Source organism: Marmota monax, unplaced genomic scaffold, assembly GCF_021218885.2.
Source record: "Marmota monax isolate L192 unplaced genomic scaffold, Marmota_monax_Labrador192_F-V1.1 WCK01_AAM20220418_F8-fsc00014, whole genome shotgun sequence".
In the NCBI taxonomy this organism is placed as follows: domain Eukaryota; kingdom Metazoa; phylum Chordata; class Mammalia; order Rodentia; family Sciuridae; genus Marmota; species Marmota monax.
Genome location: NW_026695222.1, coordinates 510,241 through 537,029, shown reverse-complemented (window position 1 = coordinate 537,029; position 26,789 = coordinate 510,241). Strand labels below are relative to the sequence as shown.

The window sequence follows — 26,789 nt, the reverse complement described above, 5'->3', positions numbered from 1 at the left end:
GGGAAAGCTGGGAATGGAATCACCATTTGACCAAGCTATTGCCCTTCTCGGACTATTCCCTGAAGACCTTAAAAAAGCGTACTACAGGGATACTGCCACATCGATGTTCATAGCAGCACAATTCACAATAGCTAGACTGTGGAACCAACCCAGATGCCCTTCAATAGATGAATGGATTAAAAAATGTGGCATGGAGTATTACTCTGCACTAAAAAAATGACAAAATCATGGCATTTGCAGGGAAATGGATGGCATTAGAGCAGATTATGCTAAGTGAAGCTAGCCAATCCTTAAAAAACAAATGCCAAATGTCTTCTTTGATATAATGAGAGCAACTAAGAACAGAGCAGGGAGGAAGAGCAGGAGGAAAAGATTAACATTAAACAGAGACATGAGGTGGGAAGGAAAGGGAGAGAAAAGGGAAACTGCATGGAAATGGAAGGAGACCCTCATTGTTATACAAAATTACATATAAGAGGTTGTGAGCGGAATGGGAAAAAAAAACAAGGAGAGAAATGAATTACAGTAGATGGGGTAGAGAGAGAAAATGGGAGGGGATGGGAGGGGGGATAGTAGAGGATAGGAAAGGTAGCAGAATACAACAGTTACTAATATGGCATTATGTAAAAATGTGGATGTGTAACCGATGTGATTATGCAATCTGTATTTGGGGTAAAAATGAGAGTTCATAACCCACTTGAATCTATGAAATATGATATGTCAAGAGCTTTGTAATGTTTTGAACAACCAATAAAAAAAATATCCTATGCTCAGAGACTAACCCTCAAAATTACAATTATCTTTATTAGACAAAGGTGCCAAAAACATGCACTGGAGAAAAGATAGCATTTTCAACAAATGGTGCTGGGAAAACTGGAAATCTATAGGCAACAAAATGAAGTTAAACCCTATCTCTCACAATGTACAAAACTCAACACAAAGTGGATCAAGGACCTTAGAATTAAACCAGAGAACTCTGCATCTAATAGAAGAAAAAGTATGCCCTAATTTTCATCAAGTGGGATTAGGCCCCAACTTCCTTAATAAGACTCCTATAGTGTAAGAATTAAAACCAAGAATCAATAAATGGGATGGATACAAACTAAAAAGTTTCTTCTCAGCAAAGAAAAAAACAATCTGTGAGGTGAACAGAGAGCCTACATCCTGGGAGCAAATTTTTACCCCTCACACATCAGAGAGAGCACTCATCTCTAGGGTATATAAAGAACTCAAAAAGCTAAGCACCAAAAATCTAATAACCCAATCAACAAATGGGCCAAGGACCTGAACAGACACTTCTCAGAAGAGGATATAAAATCAATAAACAAATATATAAAAAAAAATGCTCATCATCTCTAGCAATTAGAGAAATGCAAATCAAAACTATTCTAAGATATCATCTCACTCCAGTCAGAATGGCAGCTATTATGAAGACAAACAACAATAAGTATTGATGAGGATGTGGAGAAAAAGGTACACTCATACATTGGTGGTGGGACTGCAAATTGGTGCAGCCAATATGGAAAGCAGTATGGAGATTCCTTGGAAATCAGGGAATGGAACCACCATTTGACCCAGCTCTCCCTCTCCTTAGACTATACCACAAAGATTTAAAAACAGCATAATACAGGGACACAGTGACATCAATGTTTATAGCAGCACAATTCACAATAACTAAACTGTGGAGCCAACCTAAATGCCCTTCAGTGGATGAATGGATAAAAAAAAGTGGCATATATAGACAACGAAATTTTACTCAGCAATAAAAGAGAACAAAATCATGGCACTTGCAGGTAAATGGAAGGCCTTGGAGAAGGTAATGATAAGTGAAGTTAGCCAGTCCCCAAAAAACAAATGCCAAAGTTTTCTCTGATATAAGGAGGCTGACTCATAGTGGGGTAGGGAGGGTGAGCATGGGAGGAATAGATTAATTCTAGATAGGGCAGAGGGAAGGGGAGGGGCAGGGGATTAGCAAGGATTGTGGAATGTGATAGACATCACTATCCAAATATATGTATGAAGACATGAATTGGTGTCAACATACTTTATATACAACCAGATATATGAAAAAATGTACTGTATACATGTAATAAGAATTATAATACATTCCACTGTCATTTTTTTAAAATCAATAAAAAAGTTTTTTTAAAAATAAAAATATATCATATTCTGCAACCCTTTGAATGCAACCTGAGAGGAAAAACAATTAAGGCATGGTTTTTTGTATATGCTGGATTTTCCAATCCTTTCCTGGGATGAAATTTGCTGTGTAAATTAAATGCACAGATAACATTCATAAGAATTATTTCAGAATATGAATTTAAGAAAGAGTCCAAAACTAGAAAAGATAAAAGAAAGTTATAGATATGGTAATATATTTTAGTACGAAAAATTGGAAGGTTAAAAGAAATGTTTCTGGATGAGAAAGTATTATACAAAATTACATATAAGAGGATGTGAGAGGAAAGGGAAAAAAAATAAGGGAGAGAAATGAATTACAGTAGATGGGGTAGAGAGAGAAGATGGGAGGGGAGGGGAAGGGGGATAGTAGAGGATAGGAAAGATAGCAGAATACAACAGTCACTAGTATGGCAACATGTAAAAACGTGGATGTGTAACCGATGTGATTCTGCAACCTGTATACGGGGAAAAATGGGAGTTCATAACCCAATTGAATCAAATGTATGAAATATGATATGTCAAGAGCTCTGTAATGTTTTGAACAACCAATAAAAATAAATTTAAAAAAAAGTAATATTCTTGTGCTAAAGTCCAAGGTAAAAGAGCGGACAAAACTAAGGATCTAAACAAGTTGTGAACGTGTAAGTAAGTCTCAAAAGGTTTGTGGAAGGTAAATCTCAAAAGTTTGTGGTTGTGATTAAATTGGTATAATTAGAAAATTAAATCAAAATTATTTGACCATTAATGTACTGACATGAAGAGAAGTCCAAAACATTCATCTGCTCTTTTAAGATAATTTTCTTTTATCTGTTAGGTTTTATTATTAGGGAAAATAAAATAAGTCTTAAAGGAAATAGGTTTTGTACCTGTTTTAAAGTCTTTTAAATGATTACTTTGGTAAGATAAACAACTTTTATATTAGGACATAACAATATAGTTCATTCCCTAAATATATGTGACTAGATATAAGTATACAAGAGAATTACATCTATCTGAGCCTTGTCTACATGTTATGTAAAAGTTTATAAAATGAAAGTTCATCTAGGTTTACTAGCAAGTTAACCAATAAGTGTCTCTTTTATACATTGTACCTGACATAGAATGACACTGTCATTTGAAGATTTGTCTTCTGTTTGCTTTGACTAAATCTATTTCTGATCATTAAGACTGTTTCATAAATGTATAAGAGATTTAAGGCTATCCTTTGATTTTTGCTAGTACTGCTAACACATGCAGACCTGTGATTATTGTTACCATACATGTTAGGTTCTAAATTGTACTTTAAAAATTAAATTTAATTAAATGTAAAGCTTAGGGGAGAGCACTTTACCAAGTTGATGTACTCCAACCTAAAGTTATCTGTAGCAACAGTCAGATTTGTATAGAAATAAGAAATTTTGTTCGTATTTTTTTCTTGTCATTTGATATTTCATAGATGGATAAAGTAACCTGTCGCCAATAAGTTACATATATAATTTTGTGTTACTCTTCACACCAGAATAGGAAATTAAATGTATTTTTAGAAGGTAACAAGGACAGCCTGATCCATCTAGAGGTGACATTGGAAAACATAGAAGCATTCTGCCACTTTTCCACACAAAAAAGTTAAAAGCTCTCTTAGCCTTTGTTTGATTCATTTTTCAGATGTAATGTTATATTGTGTACCTTTCACCTTACTCCATGTTAGAATGGCTACAAAATAGGCCAGACTTCAGCTAATTTAAAGTTGTATTCAAAAGGTGGATTTTTATGGTAAAGATTACTATGATATCAAAATAAAAGGGGAATATATAACTAAGTAAAGGTTTAAGATTATAAAAATCATTTTTCTTGTTTCATAGCTATTACACAAACTGAATTTTTTCTCTGTTAATCCCATTTTGTATTTTTCTTGTAAACTTTATAAGTGTTGCCTTTAAAGTGTTTTGCAGAGGTACTGCTTCTAATAAAACAACAATTTTAGGTAATAAACCACCACCTATAGGCTAGATGTATAAAATACTGACTTCCTATACTAATACTAATCCCAATTAAATAAAAGGGGTAACTGTAAAATTATAGATATTGAATATAACCTCTTAATCCCACTTAAAGACTGGTAAAACTGGCTTGTCAGATATTTAAAACCAAAAACTTGAAGACCAAAGTCAAGGAAGTAAAAGGGGCAAGGAAAAAACAACCAACATTTTGGCCCTTATCCTCTAAGGTCAGTCAAGATACAGAGAATGACAGGACCCCTCTCTGGGTCCTGCAAATCTGGTAAGTCACCTGATATGCCAATCAGGGAGATCAAGAGGACAATAGAGAACAGGAAGTCAATATCCTTGATATTTCCAAGAGAAACCACAGTCAGCAAGACCCTGATTCATCCTGGAAGATGACCAGGACCTCTTTAAAATCCCCTGTTCCTGCTGATGGGCAGAATCACAGCCTCAGGACAGAAGTCCCCTGTGTTTCTTATTTTTCCTTTTTTCTAGAAAGAGGAAGGAAGGATATAAAGAATGTGACTTGGGGAAAAAAATCTTAGAAAAATTCAAAAATGCACTAGAGAAGAAAGAAATGCATGAAACATTGTGAATTATCTTGACTAAGAGGTTAAAACATGTAAGGTCCTTGCTTAGCATTTGGATGGCCATCTTAAGTGACAGCTGTCATTTAAAAAAAAAAAAATCTGAGAAAGGCTCACCACTCCCTTATACCAACCCAAATCTTTACCACGTGCATTCTTTCCCACCCAAGGGAGTATCACCACTCCCTCATACTAACCCCACCCTTGACCACCAGCATTAGGACCCACCTGGCTCTAATCCCTGAGCCTGCCCCATAAAAGTCCAGAACCCCAAGCCTGTTTTGCTTCTTTCTGTCTATGAAGAGATGTGCCTTTATTTGTCAGCTCTGACAAATAAACTCTCTCCTGTGTATTTCTGCCTGGTCTCACTCAGTCTTTCATTTCTTGCTGGTCCATCTCCTGGTTCCGGGCTTTCCTTTCAAAACATGTAATAAACAATGTACTTTTGTTCTTCCTACGAGAGTAAAAGTTCATGAGTTATTGGGATTTTTGCTAAGAATTTGGTTATTTAAAGAAATTATTTATCAAATATAATTTCTTTATTTGGTGTAAAATAATGAGAGGAGAATCCCTTTGATTTCAATTATTGATAGCATTCTACATTTGAAAATGAACATCTGAGGTCAGTGACAGTGGAAGATTATGGCTCCAAAAGAATAAAACATGAAACAAAAATTGTGGGGGTTTTGTTAATCATAATACTAAACCATGTGGAATTTTTCAACAATAGTTACACAAAGTGCAGGTTGATAACATTAATAAAATTTAGTTAATAAATTCAAAGAAAAGGAAAGAACAATTTTCACAGATAACATTTTATCAACTATTATATTTAGAAGTAAGTAGAAACCAACTAAAAACATAATGTGATGTTACGTGCTCGGTACTGGAAAAGAAACATATACTGCTAACCTGAATTTCATATATGATACTGTACAGCCATAGTTTGCATAAAAAAGAATAATTTATGAAACTACATTCACTCAACAACAACCATAAATAGGAAAAGTCACATCTGAATCATGGAAGAGCTTTTTATACATCTATGTAAGTGCAATCATTTTAGAAGAACTAAAAACAAAATCTATTTCTTCCCTTACTTAACTAAGCATTTAGTCTATAATCAGCTAGTTATCATGAAGTATTATTAAGGAACTATTTTTACAGTATCCATTTTTATGAGGTTTGTATGTTACATGAACAGTGTATTCTAAAAAATGCACAAGTTGGTTATTCTCTTTTATGTTTCCTATATTAAGTCAAACCAAAGCTCTGGATATTGGCATTATGTTAACCCAAGTGGAAACCCAACTATTTCAATCTCTGAAATGTCTTTAAATTTTACTTATATTCATTCTATTATACTAAAGTCATGTTTGTCAAAAATAGATTTAAAGAAACCCCACATTTAAAATAATTTCAGAGTTTGTTTCAAATTACCTTTGGGGGGCAAGGAAACCTTATTTTAATAAGTCATTGACTACTTTAGGAAAAATACATAAAAAGAAAGTATTTGAGACATATCATAAAATTAGTTTATTTTTATTTTTAAATCCCTTATTATTGGGGGAGGATCAGAAATAACAAACATGGCATTTATCTAAAAAAGACATTTAGAATTATTTTTCAATTCTACATAAATAGTACCATGCCTTTTTTGAATGTTTCACTTGAGGTAATTTTATAATTAATAAAATTTAAATAATAAATTCAAAGAAAATCAACAAAAATCACTGGGCAAAAGCAGTGAGTAGATAATTTAAGAAAAAATACAAAAGGTCCAGTTATATTCAAAAAGTTTCTCAACCTCACGTGTCAGAAAAAAAGCAAATCTAGAAACCAATTTTCCATCCTTAATTTTGGATGTTTAAAAAAAAAGTGATCGTAACCATTGGAAAAGGATATAGACACACAGGAGTTTGGAAGTCATTACCCTGTCCAAACAACAAGTAGAAAGCAGATAAACTAAAAAATCAACAAACTTTAGCTCTCTAAAGGAAATGAGGTCACAGAACTGCTGCCCCCACAACACAGAGAATATCAATTTATTGGAGAAGAAATCTCCTTGGAAACCAGTACAAAGGTTGGAAAAGTTCAACTGGATGAATGCTGGAGGCTCACTGTGTACAAGCATAACAGTTAAAACTCCAGTCACAGAAGAACCTCTACACTTTTATGAATTTTACCTCAAGGAGTTGGTCTAGGTTCTCACAGTGAAGATGTAAAAAATCCCCTCATTTCCCTCCTATTCTCCCCAGCTCTGAAAACCACAATCTCCCTTTCACTTTTTTATATTCCATGTATGGATGAGATCATATGGTTCTTGTTTTGCTGTGCCTGACTAACATAGTGATCTCCAGTTTCATTCATGTTGTCACAAATGGCAGGATTTCATACTTTTTATGGCTGAATAGTAATCCATTATGTGTGTGTGTGTGTGTGTGTGTGTGTATGTGTGTATCTCACATGTTCATTATCCATTCATCAGGTGATAAACACTTAGGTCGATTCCCTATCATTGCAATTGTGAATAGTAAGGCAACAAACATAGAAGTGCAGGTGTCTCTTCAACATGACATTTTCATTTCTTCTGGATATATACCCAATACTGAAATTGCTAAATCATTTTTGCAGCAACCTCCATAGTTTTCCATTATGGCTGTCCTAATTTACATTCCCTCCAACAATGTGTAAAAGTTCCCTTTTCTCCATATCTTCACCAGCTCTTGTTATCTTTTGTGTATTTAATAATAGAAACAAAATTAGTTTAAAATGGGCAATAGAAGAATTTCAAGATGGCAGGATAGAGAAGGTTACTTTACTGGAATTTAAAACTGGACATTCAAAGCACATAGGGGATCTCAGGAGGTTGGATACAATAAAATAAGAAAGAACTCCCCAGTGCCACAGTCACTGCTTTGGCTGGAGACAGCAGCCAGAGTGGTCCCTCTGTGAGCAAAGTAGAGGGATAAGGGAAATAAAGGAACCCAAGTTTTTAGGAGGCCTGAGGTTTGTCTGGGTACAGAGAGTTTAGAGCTCTAAGACAATGTCCAACTATACTGAAAGGCATGTTGTATAATATCCTTGAGTGGGAGAAAAGTTGCCCTCTCTCCCAGAGGCAAGCCCAGAACAGAGAAAGGAACCATATTGCAGAGGCAGTGCAGGGGCTGCCACCTAGAAGAGCTGATTTCTGGCAAACCTGAATTTGGCCCAAAATACAGGCCTGGAAAACTCATAGTGCACGACACAGAATGTGCCTAAGTGACCAAGAGAAAATCAAACATGGAGAGAGGTTTATGCAGGGGACAACTTGTTTTGGAAACCCACTTAGCTTTTCCCTTCACCTCCAATCTGGCTGCTTACAGGACCTACTGGGAGAGAAGTTATCTAGCCAGGAATTTGGAAGAATGGGAGCAGGAGAGTTTGGAGACAGAACACAAGACCAGGAAACGTAAGGTCCACAGGCCATACAGGGGACTAAGAATTGGCTCCTCCACCACATGAGTGGAACCCGAGGGAGATTGCTGGGGTACAGTCTTCCAGCATGGACCAGCAAGTACTGGGCACTGGAGATGCACTGATTTAAAATCTCCAGACCAACTGGCATACAGTGAAGGGCCTGAAGCCCACCTATACCTAAATCCTGCCCCAAGGAATTTTGCCTCCAGGATTACCTGTCTCACTCCAGCAATACAGAAGGTGGAGCATCCTGTTCCAGTGGACCCCACCTACTACTGAGAAGAGAACTGGAGAATCTTTTGAACTCCAATGAATAAAAATTTTAACTATTCCTCAATATTTTTTTTCTCTCTCTCTTTTTTTTTCTTTTTTTTTCTCTGTTTAATTGTGACCTTAATTGTTCATGAACATTTATACATTCTCATATTTGTTTTTTTCCCACATTTCTAGCATTTTTGAATCCACTTATTTTTCAAGGACCAGCTTTTTGAGGACTAAGATGCTTGATTAGTATATTTCAGTTTTGTATTATATACTTTCCTTTTCATTTTACTTAATTTTTAAAAAATTTTATTTTATATATATATATTTTTCTCACACCTGTCTCCCATGATCCTTCTCTGTTTTCTTCAGCTAATAGCTAATCTCTATTGTTCTCTCTTTAACAATTCCTTCAATTTTTTACTTCTAACTTCTCTTCTCCTCCCTCAAAATCAGCACATCCTATATTACTCTGTTCTCTCCCTGTTCACCATACATAACTGTAAATCCTCTGCAAACTATTGTTTTTATTGTAGGCAATAAAAGATCATATAATTTCTGTTTATTGTGACAATTAACATTATAGACATCATAGCAGGAATTATTCAGTTTAATGCTGTATATCGTTAGCATTGTTTGTTGTTTTTATTTGTCTCCCCTACCCCCAAAGGTGAGGTATGGGAAATCTTCAGGGACAGGACCACAGGGTGAAAACTCTACTGCCTCAGATCCATACTGTTAGATGAGTAGACACTCAAACAACATTAAAAAGCAAGGGAAAAAATTGCCCCAAACAAACTAAGATACTCCAATAACAAAATCCATCAACATCACAGTAGAAGAAATGTCAGAGAAGGAGTTAGGATATACATGAACTGATTTGTGAGGTAAAGGATGATATAAGGAGTGAAATCAAAAAGAAAATACAGGAAGCGAAAGATCAATCAACAAAAAGAAAGAGATTCTGAAAAAAACTCAAACAAAAATCCTTGAAATGAAGGAATTAATAAACCAAATTAAAAATTCAATTGAAAATATCACTAATAGATTAAATCACTCAGAAGACCCAGTTCCAGGCAATGAAGGCAAAATATATAATCTTGAAAACAAAGTTGACCATGGAGGAAAAAATGTTAAGAGACCATGAACAGAAGTTCCAAGAAATATGGGATAAACTTAAAAGACCAAATTTAAGATTTATGGGGATAAATGAAGGTGCAGATATACAAACCATAGGAATGCACAATCTTTTCCATGAAGCAATATCATAAAATTTCCCAAACCTAAAGAATGAAATGGAAATCAAATACAGGAGGCTTAAAGGACCCCAAATTTACAAAATTACAATAAACCTACACAAAGACACAACACTGCGAGAAGCCATCCGTGAAATGGATGGACCTTCTTCAGCATCGTAGCCAGTGAGGGGTAGATCTGGCACTGGGAACTTTCCATGGCTATCCCACCAGGATAGACTGCCCAAATGCAAGTAAACTCCTCAGCTCTGCTAAGAGTTCTCAGGAAGCATAGGAAATGGTGTGACCCACTAGGAGCTAAGGCCTACCTGCCCCCACTTCTATCCTGTTTGAGTGAAGAATTTTCCATAGAATTTCTTTGTTGTGTTCCAATATAAATAAAGCGAATGTGGGCTCCTTTCTTTGTTAGAAGCTGGACCCATCTGGTCAGCTTTGCCCATCTCTGGCCCCTCTTAACTACTTTCTGTGTTCTGTGGTCATTTTGCTGTACTACTTTTCTTAGCTTTATTTCTCCGTCCACCCATCCCACCGAAGGGAAACCCATTCCTTCGTGCGCATGCAGGCCATGGGCGATACATTATTATGAAAATGCCTAACAAACAGAATAAGCATAGAATTTTTTAAAATGACAGGTAACATTTAAGGGAAACCAATATGAATCTCACCTGATTTCTCAACCAAGAACCTCAAAGCTATGAGAGTTAGAATAATATATACCAAGTTCTGAAAGTAAATGAACGCCAGCCAAGAAAACTATACACAGGAAAATTAAGTTTTGGAATTCGCAATGAAATGAAACCCTTCCATGATAAACCAAAGTTTAAAAAAATAACAAACAGAAAACCTGCACTATAAAACATACTCAATAAGATATTTCATGAAGAAGAAATGAAAAATAAAAGTGAAAACCAACAAAGGGAAGAACTACATTAGAAGAATAGTCAATCAAAGGAGAAACTAATTCAAATTAAAAACTAGAAATAAACCAAAAAGAGGGAAAATAAATTATATCTCAATAATAACCTTGCACATTAATAGCCTAAACTCATCATTCAAAAGACACAGATTGGCAGACTGGATTAAAAAACAAGACCCAACAATATGCTGTCTCCAAAAGACTCACCTAGCAGGAAAAAACATCCACAGACTAAAAGTGAAAGGATGGGGGGAAAAAACCATATCACTTGCATAGATCTTGCAAATAAGCAGAGGTTTCCATCCTCTTATCAGATAAAGTGGATTTCAAGCCAAAGTTAATCAGAAGGGACAAAAAAAGGGCATTTCATACTGCTTAAGGGAATTAGACTTCAGAAGGATATAATAATCATAAATATTTATGCCCCAAACAATGGAGCGTCTATGTATATCAAACAAAACCTTCTCAACTACAAGAATCAAATATACCACAATACAATAATAGTTGGTGAATTTAACACACCTCTCTTACCACTGAATAAATCATCCAAAAAAATCTAAATAAACTATAGAAATAAAAACTACAACCAATAATTTAGTCTTAACAGACATATATAGAATAATTTACCCATCAATGAGCAAATACACTTTCTCATCAGCAACACATGCATTCTTCTCTAAAATAGAACATATCTTATGCCACAAAGCAACTCTTAGCAAATACAAAAAAAATAGAGATAGTACCTTGCATTCTATCAGATCAAAATGATATGAACTTAAAAATCAATAAAACAAAAAAAAAGCTACTCTAACACCTGGATACTAAATAATATGCTATTGAATGACCCATGGACAGCTGAAGAAATTGGGGATGAAATAAAAAATACTGAGAGGTAAATGAGAATAGTGATACAACATATCAAAATCTCTGGGACACTATAAAGACAGTGCTAAGAGTAAAGTTCATTGCATTGAGCTCATTCAATAAAAGAATAGAAAGTCAATAAATAAGTGACCTAATATTATATCTCAAAGCCCTAGAAAAAGAACAAGCCAACACTAAAACAGTAGAAGACAAGAAATAATTAAAATTGGCGCTGAAATAAAAGAAATTGAAACAAATAATTCAAAAAATTGACAAAACAAAAAGTTGGTTCTTTGAAAAAATAAATAAAATTGATAAACCTATAGCCAAGCTAAAAAAGAAAAAGAAAAAAAGCTCAAATTACTAAAATTCATGATGAAAAAAGAAATATAACAACAATGAACATTAATAAAATACATAAGATAATCAGAAACTATTTTGCAAATTGCTACTCTAATAAAATAGAAAATCTTGAAGACATCTACAAATTTCTAGAGATATATGACCTACCCAAATTGAATCAGGAGGACATACATAATTTAAACAGATCAATTTCAAACAATGAAATTAAAGATGCCATCAAAAGACTACCAACAAAGAAAAGCTCAGGACCAGACAGACTCTCAGCCAAGTTCTACCAGACCTTCAAAGAAGAAGTAACATCAATCCTCCTTAAATTGTTCCATGAAATAGAAAAGGCGGGAACCCTTCCAAAATCATTCTATGAAGCTAGTGTCACCCTGCTATCAAAACCAAACAAAGACATATCAAGGAAACAAAATTTCAGACCAATATCCCTCATTAATAGACTAAATATAACTAGGGAAATAATTTCTGACCTGGACAATAACTTGAAATAAATCTCCCAAATTGAAAAGTAAATAGAAAAAAGAATGGGAGGGGGGGAAACCCAGAACATAACATCCAAAAACTGTGTCACAACTACAAAAGACTGACATACACATAATGAGAATTCAGAAAGAGAATAAGAGAAAAAAAAACAAAGAAATTTTTAAAGCAATAATGTCTGTGAATTTCCCCAGAGCAATGTCAGACACCAAATCAAAGAAATAGGAACCTTGAAGAACAGCAGACAGGATAAATTTTCACAACTACAGCTAGGTATATTATATACAAACTTCAGAAAAGGATTGCAAGTTCAAAGCCAGCCTCAGCAAAAGTGAAGCACTAAGCAACTCAGTGAGACCCTGTCTCTAAATAAAAATACAAAATAGAACTGGGGATATGGCTCAGTGGTTGAGTGCCCCTGAGTTCACTCTGTGGGAAGAAGGAAGGAAGGAAGGAAAGAAGGAAGGAAGGAAGGAAGGGAGGGAGGGAGGAAGGGAGGGGGAAAAAACCTTGAAAGAAGTCAGGGGAAGAAAACACCTTACTAGAATCAAGCAAAAAAATTAATTACATCTGACATCTCCTTATCAACCATGCTAACCAATCAAGCAGTTATATATTTAAAGAATTGAGGGGGTCAAACTAGAATTCTGAACCTTTTGAAAGTATCCTTCAAAAATGAAAGGGAAATAAAGGCATTCTAAAATGACCAAACTTCTGTTGTAGACCTGCAACAAGGTTAAATAATTCTTCAGAAAGAGAAAGATATTATATTAGACCAGAAACTCAAATCTACATAAAGAAAGCAAGATAATTTAAAAAAAGAATTAGAGAAGAAAAAATATTCATTTTTCTTATTTATAATTCATCAGATATATAATAATTTATTGAAAATAATACCCTAGAGATTAGTGCTCTATCTGATGTGTGAGGGGTAAAGATTTACTCCCAAGATGTAGGCTCTCTATTTACCTCACAGATTGTTTCTTTTGCTGAGAAGAAACTTTTTAGTTTGAGTCCATCCAATTTATTGATTCTTGATTTTAATTCTTGTGCCAAAGGAGTCTTATTAAGGAAGGTGGGGCCTAATCCCACATGGAGGAGATTAGGGCCTACTTTTTCTTCTATTAGATGGAGGGTCTCTGGTTATATTCCTAGGTCCTTGATTCCAAAGTACATGTATGAATACACGAATTGGTGTGAATATACTTTATATACAACCAGAGACATGAAAAATTTTGCTCCATATGTGTAATAAGAATTGTAATTCATTCTGCTGTCATATATAAATAATAATAATAATAATAATAATAATAATAATAATAGTAAAACAGTAACAATGTATTTGATAATATACACATATGTATAAATAAAATGAATGCAATGAATTAAGGGACAGAAGGAAGAATTAATAATATTTTGTTACTATGAGGTCCTTGTATTGCTTGTAAAGTGGTAGGGTGTTATTTGAAAGTAGACTTAGATTACTTGTAAATATACATTCCAAACTCTAGAGCAACCATGCAAAATAGTAAAAAAAAAAAAAGTATAACTGATATGCTAAGAAAGGAGAGACAGTGGAATCATATAAAATGCTTAATTAATAGAATCTGAAGAAATAAGAATTCAGAATTCATACATAGTAAAATGATAAAGAATTATGGACAACTTAAATTTATTTCAATAAAGGAAAGAATAAATTATGAGACCATGGAATACTCGGCTATAAATCTATATACACTGATATATTAAGAGCATCCAGGTTTTTTAAGTGGAAAGTATGTTTCAAACAGTATTAGAAATCTTTTCTATACAATCATTTTAAAAGATGATAGAGAAGAGAGAGAGACTATAAAGATGCATATCAAATTGATAGCAATGGTTCTTTCTGGAAAAGAATGAGATTCAGATGAAAGAAAATTGGTTATGTGACTGTAGTGTATAATTTTATTTTTCCCTATATATACATTGCAGTAAGAATCTCTAGATACCTCATTTTTACAAATCTTTTTTTAAAAGAAAAAAATGAAACAAAAAAAGGAAGAATATCATTGTTTCCATAAAAACCATAAAGTGGCTGCTGGCTTATCTCAATCACTGTCTGAAAGGATTTTGAGAAAATTACTTCAAATAGAAGCTTGAGATCACCACCAACAGTTTTAATTTATAATTTAAATTAATGGTTAATTTGATTTACAACTGAACTTTTACAAGTAGTTTCGATTGATCTGTAAACTAGTTCAAGGATTAAATAGAATTTGGGAGCTGCAAGGAATTTTAGAGTTCATCCAGATCTTCCCCTCACTTTACACAAGATGAAATTGAGAACAAGGGACTTGTCTGTTTTAGACAGATAATTAATTACACCACCAGTATGTTAAAAAAGGAAAGAACTCAACCCTCTTGCTCTTAGTCCAGGCCTCTAGTAAACGCAATTTATCTCATTTCAAGTAGTCTGTAAATATCATTTGTGCTTCCTAAGTAGTTCCTGAAAATTTTCATTTTCTATTCCCATTTCAAATCATCTGATTAAAAAGAACTTCACAGTTATGGCCTGAATCCAGTAAAGATTTAACAGAATTTAGCATGGTCAAGGAATTTAGAAACTTTTCCTCATCCAGTCATCTTGCTTTAAAAAAAATAAAACAAAACATGGGCTGGGGATGTGACTCAAGTAGTAGCAGGATCGTCTAGCATGCATGGGGCACAGGGTTCAATCCTCAGCACCACATAAAAATAAAATAAAGATATTGTGTCCACCTAAAGCTAAAAAATAAATATTAAAAAATAAATAAATAAAATAAAACAGCTTAAGTGACTTGCTCTGTACAATGAGTCAGACACTGAGTTGACAGTGGAACCCAGCTGTTCTGACCTCCAGGATATTATTCTTCTGTATTTCACCAAAATTTTACAGAATGACCCCCAGAGATTAACAAGATAACTTTGGGCAAGTCAGTAAACTCTTGTAAACTAAGTGTCTTTAACTATTAAATGAGCAGGGTCAATTAGATGAGCTCTGAAGTTTCCTGTTTCTTTCCACGAGTCTGAGTTTTTTAAAAGTGGGGTTCAATATGCATTAAATAAAGGGTCCCAAAGGCAAAATGAAACACAACTCTATAAGAAATATAAAAGAGCTAAATAAAAGAAAGTACAACAAAGCAACAAAAAAGAGTAAAGTTCAGGAACTCCTCAGAAGGACCCAAACCTAGAGAAATGCAACTAGCTAGCAAATCAGTAAAGTCCTTCTAGACATTATTAAAAACCATAAAACTGCCACATGTTATAATTAAACACCCATCACAGGATTTCTAAGAAATTAACTTATCATGAGCATCTAGCTTTCAACTCTTGTTATTCTTTCTCATTGATGTCCTGAGCATGCATCTACTATATCTGTATAACTAAATAACAAACTACATAAATCACATGTTATTAAAGCAAAGAATTTGATTTTATTTAAAACAATATTCAACAGTGATAACTGTTAAATCAACAACAAGATCTAAGTCTGATTCCAATATATTTGAGGAAGTACTAACATGATTATAGTGATCTTTTTCTGAAGAATCATCATTGGTAGACCTCAAGTCCTATTCATAATATATCCCTAGGTTTATATTTGCCATTGCACAGCTCTTATTAACATAAATATAGTTAAGACCATTATTCAGTTGATTTCAGGCAATTTCATGTCTATTCTATATCCATTAAAACCTCAGAAAAATCCCAGCAAGTTGGGAGGGTGAGGCAGGAGTATTAGTTCAAAGCCAGCCTCAGCAAAAGTGAGGAACTAAGCAACTCAGTGAAACCCTGTCTCTAAATAAAATATAAGAAATAGGGCTGGGGATGTGGCTCAGTGGTCGAGTGCCCCTGAGTTCAATCCCAAGCACCAAAAATGAAAACAAAAACAAAAACAAAAAAAAATCCTCAGCACTAATAAATGTAAGAAAGTACCTTTACAAATTCTCTGTATATGATAATAATTTTTCTATAGTTAGTCACTGTTTTTCCTTCATAAAAATATATACATAATTATTTCCTGATAATCTACTTTTCTTTCTGTTTGTGGCCTAGATGATATATCTATTTAAACAGAGCATGATACTTCATTAAACAATACTGGACAACAATGCTTATGATTCTGATAAAGCAATTCAAGTTTCATCCCCACACCTGTAACCTTCCATTCATCCCATCAGTATATGCTTATCTAGTTTGTAAATTCTACATTGAGACAGTTTTAGAATAAGATGTGTTTTGAGTAGGTAAACGCTAAATTTTGGTAAAATCAATAGTTTGGAGAAATACTTGCCTAACCAGGTACCCACAAGTATCCAGGGAGATGGGGTATGGCTAGACACAAAACATTTGTGTAAAGACTAGAGGAAAAGACTAGTAAGAATCTCTGTCCTTCTTCCCAAGTTAGGAGGGATGCAGAAAAAGAGGAGACAAAAAATAAATAGCCATAGGAAGATTTGGAGAACCAAAGAACTGAAGAGACCTGTGCCCTACTTTACAGATGAAGATAAAAAGAAAGACAGGTAGGGAAGTTCTCCACTGCCATGCCAGCAAGGTGCTCTAGAAATAAAGGAGAAAAAGTCACCAATGTGCCTAGGTAATGAGGACCTCACTATCTTTTATGGTTTGCATATTAGGTGTCCCCTAAGAGCTCATGTGTGAGGCAATGCAAAAATATTTACAGGTGAAATTATTGGCTTATAAGAACCACAATCCAGTCAGTGAATTAATCCCCAAATAGGGATTAACTGAGTGGTAGCTGGAGGTGGGTAGAATGCAGCTACAGGAGGTAGGCATTAGGATTGTTTTTGGGACATATCTCCACCACACACTTCTGCCATGATGTTCTGCCTCACCCCAATCACTGAGCAATGGAGCTGGCTGTCTATGGACTGAACTTCTGAAACTGTGAGCCGCAAATAAATTTTTCCTCCTCTAAAATTGTTCTTGTCAGGTCTTTTAATCACAGCAGCAAAAACAACAACAACAAAAAGCTAACTAAAACACTATCACATAGACTATCCCAGAATTTTAGGGCTGCCTGACCCTGTGACCAAAGGCCACTAAAGTTAACAGGCAGTTGACACCTGGGAAGGGTACCTGTCATCTTAGCATTTGCTGTGAGTACTCTTGTACTGAAGAGGCCAAAAGCTGCAATAAGTCCATGAATATAACAGTGAATTCAGTGGCAATAGAGGCAAATAACCCAAAAGGTAGAAGGTAAGTCACATCTTAGCAGAGTCCAAGAGTCCAAAGAGGGTGACTATGAACCAAACTATTCCTCCTATACCACCATGCTACACAAAAGTTTGCTGCAACTCAGGTGCTACTAATTAAAAGGGAAGGAAAATATAAATATAAAAATAATAAACATAAATACAAATATTTATATGAATATTCATATTTGTATAAGTCAAGAAGTCATAATTTAAACCTAATTAGAGAAAATAAAAACTTACATACCCTTTCTACCATTTCCAATCTGGGCTGGGGGCGAGAGGCTGAGTTGGCATATGGGCGTGTGCACATCTAACAAAGTCTATCTCAGTCATGTGTCCAGGATGTGATCCCTTTGTGACTTGCAGCCTAGGCCCAACAATAATCTTTCCACAACCCTCTCAATATGGAATCCAATCATGCTCTGAAAACCCGGTCCTTCATACAGCAGGGCTCCAACTGCACACCAGTTACCCATTGCTGATCATCTGCTCCCCTCTCTGCACTGCAGAGGATTACCTATTATTTGATTCCAGACAAGCTCAGCCTGACAAATAGCAATGTGTCTGCTATTTGGTGATCAAACCACATCTTCTCCAATGTCCTTCCATGGACACTCTCTCAACCCTATGTTACCAAAAAGAGTTTCCTTATAATTTATTGTTACTCTTTATCACAATAAATAATTTTTAAATTTTCTATTTATTTATTTATTTTTAATTTTTATTCATTTATTTTTAGTCATACATGACAGTAGAATGTATTTTGACATATAATACATACATGGAATGTACATACATCAATCATATTGTCTATTCTATTCTGCTGCCCTTCCTATCCTCCCCACTCCTCCCCTCCTCTCCCATCCTTTCTCTCTATCCAATCTAATGTGACACACTTTTTTTTCTTTTACTCATTACAACATCATATATGTAATCTGTATAACAATGAGGTTCTCCTTCCATCTTCTGTGCAACTCCCCTTCTCCCTCTTTTTTCCTCCCACCTCTCTTCCCTATTTAGTGGTAGTCTTCTTCTCATGCTCTTCCTCCCTATCCCATTTTGAGTCACCCCTCCTTATATCAGAGAAGACATTCGGCATTTGTTTTTTAGGGATTGGCTAACTTCACTTAGCATAATCTGCTCTAATGCCATCCATTTGCCTGCAAATGCCATGATTTTATTATTTTTTAGTGCTGAGTAATATTCCATTGACAATAAATAATTTTTATGTTAAACGTCATCTTCTTAATCTACTGGATGGTTCCTGTCTCCTGATTAGACCATGAATGTCACATTCACCTCATCTCAAAATCTAAGTCCATCACTATTTCCATTTTCTGCACCGATGTGTTCCTTAAAAATCACCATATATTTTCTATTCCTGGACCATTTCCAACTACTAGTGTCTCTTGTCTACATAGAAGATTTGGGGCAACCTTAGATCTACTCTATAAACCTTTCTTTAAAAACACCATTTAATTTGTCAACTCAAGAACACATACAGTTTCTTTCATTTCTATCAGACTGAGGATGAATTCCTTCCCCAAAATGTTACGGGCCTTCATGATCCATGTGTCTAATCCAGCCCTGCTCTTAGCCTCTGCTAAAAATCATGTAGTATCCCTCCCTCACCAGGCCTAATCCCATTGCTGTGTGTCTGTGTTCATGTTCATTTCCCCTTTTTGCCCACTTATCCCAGAAGCCTCTGGACCCAGTTTTAAAAGCTTCTAGTCAGGGTGGGTCCACATCTGTGGCACATAGCTATAATCCCAGAAATTTGGGAAGCTGAAGCAAGAGGATTGTAAGTTCAAGTTCAGCCTCAGCAACTTAGTGATACCTTGACTCAAAAATAACAAATAAGAAGGACTGGGGATGCAGCTCAATGGCAAAGCATGCCTGGTTCCAATCCCCAATAAAATAAAAATGAATAAAAGTCTCTACAAGTCCTTTGTGGGTAATTCTTCCTATATTTTTGTCTGTTATGTCCTATCACATAATTAACATCTTATATCTGTTTTAGTTTCCTACACACTCCAGGCTTAACCCTATGACACATTCTCACTAATTAACGTGTTCATAATGTACTTCTCTGACTTATTTTTAATTATGCCTTATATTTCTTATGCAACTCTCACAGGTCTTGCATAGTATTAAGCTCAATGTTCAATGATGGGAAAATCAGATTAAGTTAAATGATTTAATTCAAAGTAACAGTTACATAGAGGGCCATGGCTAAGCTATGTAAAACTTTTCTACAGATTAGAAAAAGGCACCCCTTCTTCCAGACAGATGCAGTTTCAAACCCAGTTACATGTCATGGCAAATGGTGTCCAGGGAGAATTTCATTTCAACCCCATGAAACTGTACACAGAAGTGCTGGATGCATGAATACAACACTGATTTTAAGAAGAGTCAACTGTATTACAAAAACCTTTAAAAGTGATTGTCTCTTACATTTCCTTTGGAATTTTATTCTACCATATATTATTCTAATCCAGGACAATGTCTTATAGGTTGAGCATTAAATTAGCTACACAGAAGATTTCATGCTGTAGTAGCTATTGTGGTAGAATTTCTATTCATAGCTAATATTAACTCAAGATCTAATTATGCGAGGCCCTGAAGCTAATTCTAGAGATATAAATGGGATACCTGATTCACGATGCTTAAATCTTAGAGAAATGTTCCATATTTAGAAGGATGTCATTTTCTTTTCTTTTTTTAATTAGTGGATTTTAATTTTAAGAATAATGGGTTTCATTGTGGCATATTTGTACATGCACATAACATATTCTGATCATATCTTTCCCCTTCCCATTACCCTCCCCTTCCCACTCTGCCAGATCCCCTTTCTCTTCTCTAAGAGTCTCCTAGAAGAATATCATTTCTTAACATTATACTTACTGATAAACTTGTTTTGCATAGTCTCCAACAGAGCTTGGTGAGCATCTTCAGCTTGTAAAGCATGTGAACATTCTCTAGCCAGTATGGTGCGCACAAGATGCTCTCCACATCCTAGAAGTCCAAGGAAACCAACAACAGTTGAAGAAAAGTAGTATTGAACACCCTGCTTGTCTCACTAGCATTAAAACAACCTTGTACACCACTTAAGAAGTAGTCATATTGTAGAACAACTCAGTGAGGGATGAAATGATGTCTATGAGCAACCTGGTAATTTCAGTAATGAGAACCAGAAGAAATTAAAGAAACAGATGATTGTCTAATCTCAAAAGAAAATAAAGGAAAACTCTTTTCATAGCAATAATTTGCATAATACAGGAACACAGATTCTCCATCTAGAAATTTCCTAGAGTTTTGTTGCTAAGAGCCACAGCCAAGTAATATGATGCATGGCATTTTTGGTTGAAAGGTAACACCAGCAAGCCATTGAGATGATATGATTATGTTAAGATCTGCATTCATATGGATATTGGACTCCTGCTGTCCACCTCTGCCTGCTACGGGACTCCTGGAGAGTTCCCATTGGTTGGGGAAGTGCGGTAGGAGGGAATTCCGGAGGAGGGACTTCCTGTTGGGGTCCGGGAGAACACCATGTGGGTCGGTCGGCAATCTTCCCGGGAGCATACGGGGCATTGGCGGCAGTTTCAAAAATAAAGTTTGTTCCTGCTTGAGTGGCTCGTGATTTTGTCTCATTCCCACTCTTGGGTGACTAAAATGATCCCATTTTATATTTATTTGTTTGCATTCAGTTGGCCTTTGTCTCATAGTCAGTAAATGGTCACTATGGCCATCAGTCATTTTCCTTCTAATACCCCACTTGCCAGGGTGTAAAGGGAGAGATGTAGGCAGCCAGGGGCAGTCTGAATCCCACCCCTACCTACTTTTTACTACAATGCCATCACACATCAATAGCAATAGAGTGGATGCAATAAAAGAGCACTTTTATATCTTTCTTACAGTGATTTACATAACTTTCTGGGATTCTCTCTGTGGTTCTAAAGAAAAAAGTACATTTTAACCCTGAGATGAACTTGGACCATTCAGACACTTAAGTAAGGGCAGGTATAGGGATAAGGGTGTCGCTGCCTAGAATTCTAGTACAGTTTCTACCTGTTAAAATAGAAACTACCTTAACACAAAGACAAAAGAATTTGTAGATTATGAGTTCTAATTAAAGATTTATGAAAAAAGAGCCTTTCTTGCTCCTAAAAATACAAATTTTTAAAAGTTTACTTTGAAAAATATTGGGGGAGCAAGACTTTAAAAGAAATACTGAATGCCACTTGAAAGACTTCTTACATACAAAATTTCACTAATTAAAGTATCAGTATCTCTGACCCAAACAAGAGCAATAGATGCATAAGATCTTTACAAAGTTTTCTTTCTTTTAAAGTGTTTTTCTTTCTTTTAAAGTGGATTCCTGTACAAAGTATTGTTAGTGTATTAGAAAATCAAGTCCTCCACTTATTCACCTAACAAAGGCAACAAATGATCTAAGCATCTAAGAAGACTATAAGAGAAACATGTCTCAGCTCTATCCTTTAAAATAAAAAAAAATCACAGCAAAAGATAGAGTATTTCCAAGATCCACTCAGATTCCCAAACAGAACCAGGGACAATATAGTATTTATCCAAGTCACTGATCTGCACATATGTACCCCCCCCACACACACATACATACACACACAAATGTGAGAGAGTGTTCTTAGCAATCAAAAAGAAATGTGAACTAAGATTATTAAATAAAACAACCTATTTTTTAAATGGCTAAAAATTCTTAATTTCATATATTTAAACAAACACAAACTGATATGATACTAGTACTGTCTTTAGATAGCATGTATTGTGATGGACTTTAGGCACCAACAACAGTTTTCCATAAGAAATATTATCTGTAATTGTTAAGCCTTTCATTTCAGAAATTTTCTTTATATTATATATACACATACACACACACACACACACACACACACACACACATATATATATATATATTTATATACCTCTCCTCCTCTTCTCTTCCTTTATCTCCTTCCCTATATATACATGCACATATATAGACACACATGTGTGTATATTATGCATATACACCACATACACTCATTACCAAAAATACCAACAGTTCATAAAAGTGCAAAGGTTTTTTTTTTAATCACCTAAAGATCTAAATATTTCTTTGTGTACATCTATACTTAGATGAAGATCTAATATGTAATTTAATACACAACTTTGTGGAAAGAATTATAGCAATTGATATTTTGTTAATTTTTAGAATATTATTTATATAAACAAGAAAAAGATGACAATAAAGCTAATAGGAAAAAACATGTTTGACACTTACTACATAGAGACATTATGCGAAGCTCATGAAACTCCACAAATTTTAATTCCCTTTGTTGCACATATTTGATGTTGAACAGTGAAATGTTATACTTTAAGACAATAATAATTGTTAGGAAATTGGCATACTACACGTTAAATGAATGTTCAGAAGGTTATGTACACGTGCTTCAAGTCAAACAGCTAAACCACATGAAGTTAACATTACATAAAACTACACAATATGTGTCAGGGAGACAGTTTTCCCCTGTTGTTACATAGGAATATATAGGGTTTTCCAATGATTAACTTTTACTAATAAACTCTTAAAATTATGACTTATGTTCTCTGAAATATATTACTTTTAACATAACAGCCAAGACACCAAAACCTTATTCTCCTACAGATTTCAAACAAAGAAAATTTGACTTCTGTGGTTTTACCCACAAAATTCCAAAGTTTGTTAAAATATGTTAACACAGAATTGAAATGTGACTGAAAGGCAAAAATCTCATTCTTTATTCACAGATATTAGAAATCTTTCATTACATCCTCTTTTTGTCTTTATTTATATAGGATGAAATATGTTTATATTCTTACATACTAGCAGGAAACATGGATTATACATGTAACAAAGATCTGACAACAAATCTAGAGAAAAAGTGATGAAAACCAAGTTCTGAAAGCACTTAGAAAAGTACACACTTGTTTGAATGACAAACTAATGAATTGAAACAGACAGCAAATTCATAATTTGTGTTTTTAAAAGCCTTAGTTATCTTTGGAGGATGCTATAGAACCAACTGACCATTCTGAAAACTGTTAAATTAAAGAAAATAATCAAGCACTTCTAAGTCCTTCCTATAGGAACTACACAGCCAGGTAACCAAAGAGTTTATGAAAGAAAATTTCCTCTACAGAAATATCCCAGGTAATATATGAAGCATAAATCAACAGAATAAGTATTTGTAACCTGTAATGTAATAGACAACAAATATTAATGATTGATAATATTATAAAAGGATACAACCTGGCTTCATGGAGCTACACAATTGAACCTATATAGTCTTGTCAACTACAAAAACGATTACAGTTGAATCTGAACAAGTCTCTAAAATGAAGTACTAAAGAAATAAAGAATAAACTCCCGCAGTTAACATCATGTTTAATTATTTCTTTCTCCCTAATATCAAAAACAAGGTAATGTTCCCTGTTTTATCTCTTCAACAATAAACTAGAGATTGGAACCACTGTAGTAAGCCAAGAAAAATAAATAAAAGGCATAAAGATTAGAAATGAAGAAATAAAACGATTCCTATTTGCAGATGATATAATTGTTTATGTAGAAAATCCTAGGAGATCTATAGAATAAGTACTAGAGGTATTTCTCCACATTCTTCGTATCTGGATAGTAGTCTATGACAAAGATTGGCTATGGACACCAGTCTGGTACTTGTCAGTCCCCAAAATGTGTGTCTAACCTTCATTTCTTTCCCTATTCATTCATTCAACAATCCATTATTGAGCTCCTACTCTATACTAGACCCAAAGTAGTTCGCAGGCATGCTCCTACATATTGTTAGACCTCCCCAAAGATATCAGACCTGTTTGGTTATTGAGTACTCACACAACTCTTAATTCTGGCCAGTCCAGATGCTAGTTCCCTGATTCAGGGATTCAGATGAAAACCCTGAACTCAGCAAGAACCCTAGACATTATTCTCACAGAACTCTAAGAAACATTCTCTATAGCCAAGACACCTCCTCTTAATTGCAACTCAGCCCAGTTTCATAGCTCGCTCTCTTCCAATGTGCTTCCTGTTGTTAAAAATGCCGTTATATCCTATATCATTGTTTGTGAGGATCCATAACCTTTCATAGCCCTCACTGAAGATGAACTTTCAATAAAATATTGCAACACTCTCCAACACACTGTCCAAAACATATACACACACACCCAATATGAGAGAATGAGCATATGAAAAAAAAAGGATTATTATACCCATAATTGCAAATAACAGCACAGAGGTTGCCAAACTACTCTGTAAAGGGCTAAATAGTAAATATTTAACTTTTTTCAGTTATATGTGATCTATGTTTGTCAAATCTTCTCTCTGTCCCCTTCTCTTTGTAACAAATCTTTTAAAATTTAAAAATCAGTCCTAGCTCATGGGTCATACGTGGATAGAGGAGGGGGGTAATTAAAGGTAAAAGGGAGGGTAGACACAAAGTATGTTAAACATGTATGAAATTGTCACAAAACCCATTATTTTGTACAATCAATATGTAATAACAATTACAACTTAAAAATTAAAAGCATCAGTGCCCTGTGCCAGATTTGGCCCATAGATCATAGTTTCCCTATAATTAAATAATCTGCAATGCAATTTTTTTTAAAAAAAAGAAGAAGAAGCATGATCATAATTTTAAAAACAAAGCCTCAAAACAGGTAAGGGCATAGGAGGTGTCTAGATTTTTCAAGACATCTAATAGATCTCCTCAAATTTAAAAATACATAGATTGTTTAAAACTCAATGCATGTACCAAGCATTAAATTAGATGGAGCTCAAGAAAAGAACTAGAAGATAGTTCCATGGAAGAAATGCTAAGAAGCAGTTTGGAATGATAAAAGGAAAATAAGTAGTTAAGAGCCCTTAAGTACAAAATGAGAATGTCTAATGTATTAATAGCTATTTTTAAAGAGAGAAGAAAATAAATGGAGAAGGGGACACTAACACTTAAGAGGTAATGAATAAGAATTTTCCAGTATTTAAGTTATCAGTAAATCCTTAAACTGAAGATCCACACAGAATTCCAAAGAATACAAATAAAAACAAATACATTCTTAGATGTATCCTAGTGAAGCTCTAGACCAAAGATAACAAGAAAAATATTAAAAACTAATCATAAAGAAAAGAAATCTCCAAAGAAGTACAAAAAAATTTAGTGAAACTGATAATTCAGTATCTCCAAGCAACAAAAGAAGCCAAAAGACCAAAATCTTAAAGATACAAAGGCAAAAAACAAACAGAAAAAAAAAAGTGTCAACCTGGAATCAGTTAAACAACATTCTAGAATGAAGGTGACTATAGACAGTTTCAGACTAATAAAGAACAACTCATTTTTAGAGATTTTAGCTTCTGGCTCACTTTTGTTCCACCCAATACTACTCCTTGTCATAACTCCTGCTTATTTTAATATTCATTTAGATGATTCTCCCAATACTTTGTTTTACAGGTTCTCTGATGTCTTCTCAAATTAGCCACACTACCTCATAAATTCACTTCCAAAACAATGTCATTGGCAGTAACATTAATTCCTTGTAATCTCAAATGCAATCATTCTACTGCTCCTCTCTATCATTATTACCCTTTTTAGCAATCAAACCCTGACATTGCCTCCACCTCACCAAAAACTGTAGTTCAGTATATTCTACTGCTTTCTAAGTACTCCTTGCCCTACTTTGATCCTCACCTCTGTTCTTATCCAGCTAAAATTCCATGTTTCTTCAATTTACATCTATTCCTCTACTCCTGAAAGGTTCCATATTCCCAAGTTTCATCAAACCTGTCTGGCCAGCAGTGATGCACACCTGTAATCCCAGAGGCTCAGGAAGCTAAGGCAGGAGGGTCATGAGTTCAAAGCCAGCTTTAGTGAAAGCGAGACACTAAGCAACTCAGTGAGATCCTGTCTCAATACAAAATAGGGCTTGGGATGTGGCCCAGGCAAAAGAGTATCAGTCAGAATAGCTATACTCAGTAGCAAAAACAAACAACTTCAAAACCTGAATGACTTAACATAACAAAAATATAAACATTCTGATTAATGCTATAGGTCACACATGGGTCACCTGACAGATTTGCTCCACATACGTACTCAGAAACAAATCTAGGGAGACTAAAGTTCCAACATCTTGTA

The 26,789-nt window shown here is 34.6% G+C and overlaps 1 protein-coding gene across 6 annotated transcripts in view; it reads right to left on the bottom strand.

The window, feature by feature from the left end:
- Tasp1 (taspase 1) overlaps window positions 1-26,789 on the bottom strand; it is a 292,780-nt gene that overhangs the window by 107,536 nt on the left and 158,455 nt on the right. For 5 of the 6 annotated variants that reach the window (XR_009225849.1, XM_046433599.2, XM_046433600.2 and 2 more), the window contains one exon: window positions 20,497-20,607. The exons of the other annotated variant lie outside the window; for it this stretch is intronic. Coding sequence is in view for 4 of the 5 variants with exons in the window: in XM_046433599.2 (XP_046289555.1) it covers window positions 20,497-20,607 (111 nt within the window). In the remaining variant the exon portion in view is untranslated. The remainder of the gene's footprint in view (window positions 1-20,496; window positions 20,608-26,789) is intronic. 6 annotated transcript variants of the gene reach the window in all.